General features: G+C 44.6%; 1 protein-coding gene across 1 annotated transcript in view; it reads left to right on the forward strand.

Annotated features, from left to right (window-relative positions):
• The first annotated feature begins 212 nt into the window (after positions 1-212).
• The window catches only part of LOC111231475 (protocadherin-7-like), a 38,904-nt gene continuing 26,401 nt past the window's right edge, over positions 213-12,715 (forward strand). Inside the window, exons 1-3 of the mRNA XM_022758577.1 lie at positions 213-1,642; positions 3,344-4,523; positions 9,776-10,558. Of these exons, the coding sequence (XP_022614298.1) occupies positions 219-1,642; positions 3,344-4,523; positions 9,776-10,558 (3,387 nt within the window). The 5' untranslated portion in view covers positions 213-218. The remainder of the gene's footprint in view (positions 1,643-3,343; positions 4,524-9,775; positions 10,559-12,715) is intronic.

Genomic DNA, 12,715 nt, shown 5'->3' on the forward strand with positions numbered 1-12,715 from the left:
CCTGCACCGCTGAAGTGAAGTACTGTGAGAGTGCAGAAGCTTTTCGCCGGACCTCAGGCGGCAGTCCGCAGAGAACGATAGGGAGAAGGTAAGAAAGGATAAATCAAACACCCACGCTGTGAGGTACACCAGTCCACAAAACACAAATAAAGAAGAGACAAGCCGCAGCTCGGAGGCAGACAGAGCGGGAAGGAGAGAGGCGAGAGGAAGAAGGAGCCATGCTGAGGCTTGGTGCAGTGCACTCCTCCGCCGCGCAGGCTCTCAGCCTCGTGGTCTTAGTGCTGCAGCTGCTGACTCAGCCACCGGGTGCCGACTCAGCTCTCCGGTACCGGGTAGCAGAGGAGGGCCCACCTGACGTAAAGATTGGGAACGTGGCCGCAGACCTGGGCCTCACGGCAGGTACTGGCAGCGGGGATGTCACCTTCGCCCTAGAGAGCGGCTCAGAGTACTTCAAGATTGACAATGTGACAGGTGAGCTGACAACAGGCCCACGGCGCATTGACAGAGAGAAGCTTCCACAGTGCCAGATGATATTTGATGAAAACGAGTGTTTCTTGGACTTTGAGGTGTCCGTGATAGGGCCACTGCAGAGCTGGGTAGATCTGTTTGAAGGGCGTGTGGTCATAACAGACATCAATGACAACACACCTTCCTTCCCCTCACCTGTGCTCCAGCTCTCAGTTGAGGAAAATCGCCCAATAGGAACCCTTTACCTGCTGCCCACTGCAACAGACAGGGATTTTGGGCGAAATGGCATTGACCGCTATGAGCTGATCCAGGATGGTGGAGCTGGGTCAAGTTCAACGAGGCGCACAGCAGGAGGAAACCCCATTACCAGAGTAGATGGACTTGGGGATCGGAGGGGAAGAAGTGGAGATAACGGAGCAGGAGCCAGGAGCACTGTGTTTGAGCTACAAGTTGCAGACATACCAGATGGTGAAAAACAACCACAGCTCATTGTGAAAGGCACATTGGACCGTGAGCAAAAAGACTCATATGAGCTCGTCCTTAGGGTTCGAGATGGAGGGAACCCACCACGTTCCTCCCAAGCCCTGCTTCGTGTTTCCATCACAGATGTGAATGACAACAGCCCACAGTTTGAGAGGTCCACATATGAGGCAGAGATGGCAGAAAATGCTCCTCCGGGTACACCTGTCCTCCAGGTTAGAGCTTCAGATCGTGACATTGGAGTGAATGGGCAGGTGGAGTATGTCTTTGGGGCTGCCACTGAATCTGTCAGGCGACTTCTGCGCCTGGACGAGGCAACTGGGTGGCTGAGCGTTCTTCACAGGATTGACAGGGAAGAGGTGGCTCAACTGAGGTTCACAGTAATGGCCAGGGACAGGGGTCAGCCTCCCCGCACTGACCGGACCACTGTAGTTTTGGCTGTGCGGGATGAAAATGACAATGTCCCAGTCGTAGAGATCCGAAAGATTGGACGGATCCCTGTTCGAGATGGTGCAGCATTAGTACCAGAGAACGTTCTGGTGGACACACCAGTGGCTCTGGTACAGGTGTCAGATCGAGACCAAGGAGAGAATGGGGCTGTGACATGCACAGTCGTAGGAGATGTCCCATTCACACTGAAGCCAGCTGGTGAAACAGCACTCCCACCCCTACCTGCAGATGAAGCGTTCGACAGGTAAGGCGAATCAAAGGTAAATTACACCAAATCCTGAGCAGTTACAAGTGAAGTAGTCAAGAACTAACTGCTTATCAATAAGTAATCCCTGAGCAATTCTAACTCTTGGACTGTATAATAGACAACAAGTTACTTAAGCATACACCTCTAGATATTGTAATAATGAACCAGTATCCAATAATAACTTCCTATGATGAGTGATTAGGAAGGATGATGTATTGCTTTTCTTGGGAGGAACAACAAAAATGGTAATGCTAATGTAATTATAAAGTAATGATGCATTCCAAATATTAGTTAAGAATGATGCACCACTTTCTTTACCTGTGGGGGAACAAAAACATCAACTAACTTCTACATAATGAGCAAATAATATTTGGATATGTGCCATTAAGCACCTGATTCAAAGTTACCAGGAGCAATTCATTTAAGAATGGTCATTATTCATTAAGGAATAATAATAATGGCATTTAGCATGTTGAGTCCTGATAGAAGATAGTTCCTGACTCATTCCTTGCTACTTTCCAACTTATGTAAAGTTAAGTTTTAAATTTAACATTTAGCATCATTCATAGATTAACATTATAGATGCATTTTTGTCAGGGACTAATACTGTTTTTTCCCTTTTTGTTTTCTAATCTTGACAACTACACATGCAGCATGCAGTTTCTATATATATTACTTACACTAATGGTCCAGGAGGTATTTCTACAATTTATATTTTCCACAAGGGATTCAGAGAACAGTGCTGATGCATGTGTAATTCTTTTAAGCTTAGTTCAAATGCTGCCACTCATTCACTAAGGCTACAGAGTAGTTATAATGTCACACAATCAGTAAACTTTGAGCATAAATTTTCATTAAAGTCAAAAGTTTTAGACTTTTAAATATCATTTCAGCAGTGCAGACTGCAAATGTAAATGTTCTTATTTCAGTTGTAAAGATATTTTATGAAGCTTTTGAATGGAGGGAGTATTATTGGAAACAGAGAAGGCCATCTTTGGATATTGCTGCTGCTACTTATGAAGCCTAAACAGTAAGGTTGGTTACTGTACTGATTGCAGGGCTGTCTTTGGCAAAAGAAATTCTGAGTAATAATCAAGAGATGTCTTCAGCAAATGGAGTAGTTGATTTATTTTTTTAAAAAAGTCATTGACAGTTTCTCCAGTATTGTTGTCTCTTTGCAGATGACTGCAGATATGAAGGAAGATCTCTTGAAATATAGTGTGTATAAAAGATTAGAGATGAAACAGTTAGTCAATTAATCCAACACTCGATTGACAGAAAATGAATAGCCAACTTTTTTGACTATTGATTTAGTGTTTCAGTTATTTTTCAGACAAAAACTCAACCATTGTAAATTACATATCCTTGGGCTTTAGACTGTTGCTTGGATAACACAAGACACCTCGGGATGTCACCTTGGGCTTTGTGGCAATAAAATGTTTCTTTTTTTCACTATTTACTGATATTTTTAGCATATAAAACATCATTCCCCTTAAAAAGCCCAACACAATGACTACTGACAAAATAATTTTTCCTCAGCCAACACCCTAGTGACAAATCAGCTTAAGAGGGAGCAGCATTAGTTTTTTTATTTTACTGCTTTGGGGACACGACCTATATTATTTCCATGCAGGGTAGCAACCACATTTATGAAATGTATTTAATTATCTAATTAAATGTATCTAATTATTTTCACAGGAACAAGAAAAAATACTTCTTACATACTTCTGCCTTGCTGGACTATGAGGCCACCAAAGAGTACAGTGTTACCATTGTGGCAGTAGATTCTGGAAGCCCCAGTCTGTCCAGTAACAGCTCACTGATGGTGCGAGTAGTAGATATCAATGACCACGCCCCAACCTTTGCCCAGAGTGTTGTGGAGGTCCATTTTGCAGAGAACAACTCACCTCGAGAGAGAGTGGTCACTGTGGTAGCTACAGATGCAGACAGTGGCAAGAACGCAGAGATTGCATACTCCTTGGATCCTGCCGGCAATGGGCCATTTTACATAGATGCAGATAATGGAGATATCCGCGCCACTGGGGTTCTGGACCGTGAGCAGCGAGAGAGGTATGAACTGCGGGTTATTGCCAAGGACAAGGGCACCCCTTCTCTGCAAGGCTCTGCGACTGTTGTTGTTCAGGTTACCGACCGAAATGACAATGCGCCAAAATTTGTTCAGGAAATCTTTACATTCTACGTCAAAGAGAACCTGCTTGCCAACAGCCCAGTTGGCATGGTCACTGTGACGGATGCTGACGAAGGCGAGAATGCAGAACTTAGTCTGTTTGTAGAGATGGATGGAGTTGAAGAGAAGAAGGCAGGAGAGAAGGTGGAGGGTGAAGATGGAGAGAAAGAGCAGGGTGAAGAAGTGTTTTCCATTGAGAACAACACAGGAACTATCTTCTCCTCTGCATCGTTTGACCGTGAAAAGCTTTCCACCTACACCTTCCGTGTACGGGCTGTGGATGGAGGGGAGCCTCGCAAAACTGCCACCGCCACGGTCTCGCTCTTTGTGACAGATGAAAATGACAACGCCCCCTCAATCACCTCTCCAGCCAATGAGTCCTACACCCTTCTTCCACCTGCCAGCAGTGCCCGCACCGTAGTCCAAACTGTAACAGCCATAGATTCAGACACAGGCCCAAATGCAGACCTTCGCTATGCTCTAGTGGGGGGAAATCCCTTCAGACTGTTTGAGATTGGACACACCAATGGAGTGATCACCCTGGCAGAACCCCTGGAGCGGCGCCACAGAGGGCTGCATCGCCTGGTCATACGGGTCAATGATAGTGGGATCCCCTCTCTCTGTGCAACTGCCCTGGTTCATGTCTTCATTAATGAAAGCGTGGCCAACGCCACCCTTGTGGATGCACAGGTAATGTTTATGTACAAAGTCGTTTGGTTTTTTTTTTCAAACTGATTTCAGCAGCAGCATGTGAAGTACATTAAAATGCATGTAACTCAAACAAAAGAAAACCTAAGTAAAAGAGGACCCACTGTCCTGTTTTGGGGTGTGCAGACCTCTGCTGCCCAGAGCTGGTAATGATAACCAATAATGACAGCGATGATACTGTCTTTTGACCCCATTCAAATAATGGCCACACATTACAATGGAAGAGGGTGGTAATGACAACTGATTGTAGCTGTTAAAACTAAACGGGTAAGAAGATTATTTTCTTGATAGAATAAGATAAATGCACAATTTTCACAGTCTGTGCAGTGTTGCAAATTTCTGCCCATTTCTTAGGAAATAATTTTGTCTATATTTGTCCCAGATATAGAACCCCGTTTCTCTTTTGAAGGCTATTGGCAATGTCGGCTTCTTTGTAGTTTGGATCCGACTGGAGTGGGTTCTTTGTCCAGCATGCATTCTTATAATGACTATGTGGTTAAAATAACTGTTATTACTGAAGTGGTTCTTCTTTTATGGTACATTGAACTCAGAGCTGAGAGCATTAGGTGTGTGTGTGTGTGAGAGAGAGAGAAGAGACAAGACGAGAGACAATGAGATATGAGAGAGAGGGAGAGAGAGAGAGAGAGAGAGAGAGAGAGAGAGAGAGAGAGCATTAGGGGTGAGTGTGTCAGGGAGGCAGAGAGAGAGAGAGATGTGCCTGTCCCAATTTTGGCCTTGTGATACAGAGTAGGTTGAAGTGTATTCATTTGAATAGAAGTTTTACTTTAGCGGCATCTCTTCACTGAAGGCCTGAATATTGATGAGGTTTCAGATTTTACTTTGTGATATTCACAACACATTCTGAGCAGAACAGAGCTGGTCAGACTTAGAGGAGCGTAAATCAAAACCATTATCAACTCTAAATGAACAACATTTACATGGGGAATAAAAGCAATGAGAAACACGTGTATAAATACATCCACTACTACTGAATAAATCTGTTGTTTTCTTGAACCGAGGACTTCACAGCAAGATTAGAGCTGGCTTGAAAGATCCACACTGGGGTGCAGAGGTAATTGACTAGATTCAAAGACATTACTGAGATACCAGAAATAACTACAACAGCATGATTTCAAATTTAGCATATGCCATGCTGGTGGAAATCTTTCTCCCCTCTCTGCCCTCGTTATATTAATCAAATGAACTTCTTAATATGCTTTAAAGAATGTCCAATTAAGCTATAAATGCTGGCAGGTAATAATTACTAGAACTCCTTCTCTGGTTTGGACAAAGTCATTTGTATTGACTAATAATTAAATTGCCTCCGTATAGCCTTAGTTATAGTGTTTTCTCCGAGACTAAGAGCTTGTGTGTCAAGGCCCTCTAGAAACTTGGTTTGGAACACATCCCCATATTTTCTCCGAGGAGAAGGTCTTCAACTGTCAGGTCTGTGCATGTAACATGACGTAAACAGTGTAACACTAAAATAGCTCAGAGACATTTGAGAGGAAAAAGAACAGTCAGAGAGATAAGAGGCACAAATCTCCAAAAATGTGTCAAAGCACAGATTTTGTTGGTACCCCAAAATACCGCGAATATGCCATGCCTTGATCGGGCCCTTCTGTGTCAAAACACTCAGTAAAAAGTGTTTTATTGCTCTTCCTAACCTGTGTGGGGAAAAAAGGGAGCCAAAGATTGTGATCTTGAGGACACACCATACAATGCAGCAAATGCCTCTCGACTGCCAACTATGCATGTTATCATCATGGTGGTGCTCCCCTGGGTGTTTCAACTTGTGACAAACATAGAATAAACCAGAAGCCCCTTAGGTTGTGTATACGATTTCCAAGTGCGCAATGTAACCCTTAGATCATTTCTCATTTTCAATTATGTTACAGCGTAGCTATTCGAGACAAGTCACAATAGCAGCTAGAACGATGTGCTTTGTGTGCCCTCTGAGTGTCATTGTTTCAAATGACATTTAAAGTTAAATCTTGTGTTTTAGCAGGAGAAAAACACATCAAGCATAATCAGCCTGAGAGCTCTGACCGACCTCATATGGCGACAACTTGGCATTCAAAAATGTTCGGTTTTTTTAATGGCATGATTTTTTTTTTTTTTTTCAAACAACTGAGTACAGATAGACAGTGTGGGATTTGAGCGCTGGCCATCAAACACAACACCTCATGAATGTAACACTGTCTCTTAAAACTAGAGTGAAATGTACAAATTGAACAATCAAGGGGGTGAGGATTAGAACAGAACACTTAAGCAGTAAACGGCGGAACAATGGCGTTGACAGGTGGAATTAACTGCAATGTGCCTAAATGACCGGGGCCATTGAATCGAACAATAAGGTATAATATGTCCAAGCTGGTATAAAAGCCGTCTTTGATTACAATATGCATAGTTTAGTTTGATTATAGGGAGGAACTTGGCGGAGTAATTGAGTAGAAGTCATTGAAGAGAGAATACCTCCATCTCATAATGAAGTCAAACTGAGAGGTGGATGGATGCCAGATGTAATTAGGGAAGGAAAACGGCTGCTACATGCTGCAGCACACTGCAGCGGCAGAAAATTACTCCAGTCTTTTCTGTCCAACTGTACTGGGTGAACCACATGTTGGGTAATTAGTTACATTATGATGCTGCAGAGTTTAAGCTAGAGGAAGAAGGAATTTTGTTGTGATATTTTAGACATGGATGTCATCTGGGGAAACTTTGAGGTGCTTTGTACATCATCAGTACACTGTGTCTGTGAAGCTGGTGAAGGCTTTTAGTGATAACATTTTCATGTTATCTGGAAATGTGTGATCTTCACGTGTATTTAAATATATACAGTGTGCTTTCTATTAATACAATTAATAGCTAACAATTACCAAACTGCAGCTCTCTATTCTTATGCTGAGCTGTGAATGCGCTGACCTACAACTAAGATCAGGGACTTCCTCAGGTTGGGTCAATAGTGTGGTCAGGGGAGAACTCCTTGTCTTGGTCACAGCATCGACATCTGCAGTGACATGTAGATAACAGAATCCTTGGAGAGCGGAACAGATAGATGGTGGTGTTTAGTCCAGCTGGAACAAAGCTTGTGCAGCAGAATGGAAGATTCAATTGGGAGCTTGGGATGCGTCAGGAGGATGCATTCGAACACAGCGGAAGAGGTGGCTGCTGCACTAAGCCTGCTGAACGCTTGACTATCCTGTGTGTGCATGTGCCCATACACACATGCGTTACACATATACCTACACTTATATGACTCTACATAGCTTGCACTCAGTACTCAGTACACGCATGCCAGTTGTCTCACAACCGCAAATCTTGCACTTTCTAATGTGTCCCTCTGTCACATATATTTGCAAGCTCACTCAGAAAAACATAGTACATGCACATATGGTAGTGCATCGCTATCTTCTCTCTTTTTTCTTTTTCTTTTTCGCACACACACAATACAGCAGACAGTGCAGGGATGCACTATAAGCCAGAGAGATGCCCAGCAGAATGAGAATGAAAAGGAATACTGCAGGCAAAAGAAGAACAATGGGGCTGAGGGGAGAGTGGAGCCTGCCGGAGAGGCCTTCTGCAGTGGAAGCAGAATAATGGAATAGAACCAACACAACTCGCTCAAAAACAATGAAACTTAACCCAGAGATAGATGGTGATGAAACAATGAAATATCACACAGTCCCATTCTTAGCTTGGGGGTATCAAGAAGTGAGAGTGAATAATGTGGCTCTATATGAGTAAGCCTAATATGCCTTGGATAATGTAATAAGCAAGTTACACAGTGCAGTTGTGTGAGCAACATTCTCTGCAGTATTACCACTCTGGCAGGTTTTAATGCAGTTATGCTTTTTTTTTTGGTTATCACAAACCACAGGAGCTCATATTTAACTTCTCTCTCTCACCTGCGCTCTCCGTCTCTCTCCCATTCATTCCTGCAAGCCTTATTACCGACCATTCTTAAAGCAGTGGGGATTACATGAGTATATAATTTCCAGCCTTGACAGGCCAAAGGAAATTGTCGTATGAGCTCTGAGACAAGGTGTCACTGGGCTGCAGAATGAGTTGTCTCACGAACGGACAGCTTAAACTCTGTGCGGGCTGGTGTAGATGTATGCGCGTGCGTTTCTGTATTTTGTGTTGTCTCTGCATAATGATTCTCCCGGCATACTTGCTATCTATTGATTAGCTATATTCAGATTCATGACCCTGTCCGATATTACCAGCAGGGCTCTGCAGACCTCAACTCCACAGCCTCATTGTCTCCCGTCCAACAAGGCTCCATAACCAGTAATGGCTGTGTTTGTGCTTCAGCATAACCCACTTTCTTGTAATGATCCTTTTATTAGTGTACAAGCTCAGAGCATGTATGTGTGTGTGTTTGTGTGTATGTGCGTGTCTCTCTGTCTGTTTGAGTGTGTTCATAATAGAAGATCACTATTATTTGTCTCCCCTGCCTTAAACCCAAATACAAAATATAAGTGTAATATATATTGATTAAAATGGATTAGCATGTATTTGCCTTGGAACAAAAAAACTATTATGCGTAAACAGAAACAACAAAAAATGGTTCTAACAAATATTCCACAGAACACCCATATTTACGGTAGCCTTCTATCTGTCTGTCCATCCAATTCCCAGAGCAAAAAAAAATTGTGATAAGCAAATCCTTAACAAATCCACGCCTACGCCATCATTCACAATAGGGACATTGTTCAGTGATGAGACAGAAGATGTGTTTGTGTCCTGGGGATGTTTTCATAGCATGACTCTTGCCTTTATTTGCACATTTATTGACTGTTTCTCCTACCTGTCCTCTTCTAACTGTCCCGAACCTCAATGTCTAAAGTTTCCCTTTAGTCTTTTTAATCAGCTTTAAACAGTTTAATCCTAGGCATTTCCTGTAACACTGCAGATGATGCGAGATCACAAGTGGAGAATTACAGGCTCAACTTGAAATGCTGCAACAGGGAAGCAAGAGCAATTATATATTTAGTGACACTATGTGTCTGGGAATAATGGGGAAGCTCCTCCACTAAAACACAGTGATGAGTTTAATTAAGTTGAAGATGCTGTTTGATGTTTCTCTGTGGCTCACACCCACTGTGTCATCTTTTACAGTCAGTGCTTTGGACTATTTTCTCATTGATGGTTTGTCTCTTGTTTTCTTTTCCATCTAATACTCTGCATCTTCTCTCTATTGTTCGTCTTCTCTCTCGCTCTCACTACAGGTGGCCCGAAGCCTGATGGCTCCACTGTCACTGGACATTGCAGGGGACCCAGACAGTGAGCGTGCATTAGGGAAACAGCGCCTCAGTGTAGCCATTGGTGTCCTGGCGGGAGCCGCAGCCGTCATCCTAGTGATACTCCTCGTGGTCACAGCTCGGCAATGCGGTGCTCAGGGCAAGAATGGCTATGAGGCTGGTAAGAAGGAGCCAGAGGAAGACTTCTTCAGTCCTCCAGGGGCTCAACCACAGGCGGGCCGTGGCGGGGGATCAGACCGTGGACGCAAACCTCGACGGGACAAACGTAACGGAAGTGGCGGCAGTGCAGCTGCAGGAGGAGGAAAGTCAGACAGATCACTTTACAGCGGTATCGTCACAGTCAACGGACTGCGTCGCCATGCCAATGACGATGATGAGGAGGATTTGAGTAGTGCTAGCGAGCGCCTGGCAGCCCGCTACTGTGCTGTGGATGGTGACCCTGGCAGCCCACGGATGGGCGGCGGCAGGAGGCACCAATCAAGCCCAGACCTGGCCAGACACTACAAATCCAGCTCACCTCTCCCTGCAGTGAACCTACAGCCCCACTCCCCCCCAGCTGAGGGAAAGAAGCACCAGGCGGTCCAGGAGCTGCCTCCCTCCAACACCTTTGTGGGCAGTGGAGGTTGTGTGGGGAGTGCTGGCTCCAGCAGCAGCAGTAGTGGGGGCAGTGGCAATGCAGACGCCATGTCCCTGGGATCTGACCAGTGCTCAGAGTATGGTTGCCAGACTGGGAACAAGTACAGCAAACAGGTAGGAGCTCTGGGAAGGGACTGGGTTGACATTGTCTCTATGGTTCCTCAATCTTGGTTTGCCCTATCCCCTCTTTTTTTAAATCTATCTCTGGCTCCTGATCTCTGTCTCCTCCTCCTCCTCACCGGCTTCATCTCTTCTTATTCTCCTATCTGTTGACATACCATACCACACACCCCGTCGCCAACGTCTAAACACCATTTTTATCTCCACAAAATAGCTGTCAGTGTGTGTGCACAGCAGCTCACATACTTGTGTGTCCATGTCAACATCCGAAGCCAGTGAGCAGTGTGATGGTACCCTGCTGTCTTTGTGTGTGTGTGTGTGTGTGTGTGTGTGTGTGTGTGTGTGTGTGTGTGTGTGTGTGTGTGTGTGTGTGTGCGCACGCTCCATGTCAAACATCAGCTCTCTGTTTAGCAAGATCTAATGCAGGGGACATGAGTCAACCCCCCTACTGTAGCCAAACAATATGTGAATGTGCATTTGTGTATACATGCATGACTGCGTGCATGCGTGCGTGCGTGTGTTTGTGACCATGTGTATAAACCCCCCGAGGAGTTCAGTTGGAGTAAGGGCACAGAGGGAGTGGGCGAATAGTTGCCTCCAACAGAGTAATTGGTCATGATGTGTTTCTGTTCCCCTTATCAAGCTGTTATGTTTCTTCCATTCAGAATATATGCTTATGCGGTAAACAATATCAGTTGCATAGATAATGGATGCAGTGGCTTTGGTGTTTCCTCAGGAAGCTCCAGTTAAAAGCTGAAGTCCTGCTGACAAATAAATACTGCATAGAGACGGTCACTCACCGTTCTCTCCACACACACACACACAGGCACCATCTATCATTGTAGGCACACTGACACAGCAGGGTCTCCCTAGTCCATTGGGAGTGCTCCCAAGAGTGATGTTTGAGTGACAGCTAACCCTTCTTAAAGGGGTGGTGTCTCATTTCCTTGACGGACAGCTCTACATTTATCCTTCCCGTGGTGAAAAAGTGCTGATGTGGTCATTAAAAGGGAAGGAAAGGAGCTTCTTAGGCTAATCAATTCATACATGGGCTATCTGATCCTGCTCAACACACACACACACACACACGCACACACACAGGGGAACGCGCGCACATCATACACACTCCCGAGGTTAATCCATTACAGAGTCAATCCTCTTAATCTGCCGTTCCCAGGGAAAGAAAATGCTTACTTGGAGAGTTTGGTGTTCATGCTTACGTGCACTCAAAACATGCCGGCACACATACGGAGACACACAGACACACAAACTGACAGCATAATGAATTATTGATCATATGGGGTAATTAACTCCTCTGCTGTGTACCCCCGCCCCACCCCAGCCCAACGCCAAAATATTCAACAGCCAGTTATTTCATATACAACCCTCTGTGTGTGTGTGTGTGTGTGTGTGTGTGTGCATGTGTCTAAGACTTTGGCTGCTCGTGTGCGTGACTGCATTCGCATACGTGTCAAAATTTGTTAACTCGGAACAGTTTGGCGAAGTGAGCAGGTTTGTGTTGGTGGGTGCCTGTCACTGTGCTTGAGGGACTGCTTATTTAACGAAGGCATATGCATTTTATATGCGAGTGTAAGTGAGAGATAGACTCAGGGAGTAATGGGTGGCGTGTATGCGCCAAATGTAGGAACTGGGACGCTGACAGAATTTGGAATAGCATTAGATCAGGAGTGGGAGAGAATTATAGGAGGTTAAGAGGGGAGGAAGATGGAGTAAACGAGATGGGGGGGGACTTTGAATTTCAAAGCTACTTTACTGGGTCAGTGAAAACTCTAAAAAGTGTTCATCTGAAGTCAGCACATCATCACACCAACTAGGGTGCTCCAAATAGAGAGAGAGCGCAAGAGAAAAAAAAAACAAATGCAAAAAAGGCAAGTAATAAAAACTGGGCATCGTGGATCAAGAGCAAGATTGCATCAGAGAGGCAACAAGATCATAAAACAGCTCAGTCAACGGTGCTGAATCTCTTAAATCTAAATTGTTCACTGAGGAGAAGAGAAGGAGAGGGAAGAGGGAGGATATCCATATCAATGGGCATGAATAAATGCAAAACTGAACAGGAGGGGAGCAGGAAAGAGAGTAAAAGAGTGAGTAAGGGGCTGTTATACTCAAGAGAGCAGGCACAGGGCTGAG

Source organism: Seriola dumerili, unplaced genomic scaffold (assembly GCF_002260705.1).
Source record: "Seriola dumerili isolate Sdu_G_001 unplaced genomic scaffold, Sdu_1.0 BDQW01000301.1, whole genome shotgun sequence".
Taxonomy (NCBI): Eukaryota; Metazoa; Chordata; class Actinopteri; order Carangiformes; family Carangidae; genus Seriola; species Seriola dumerili.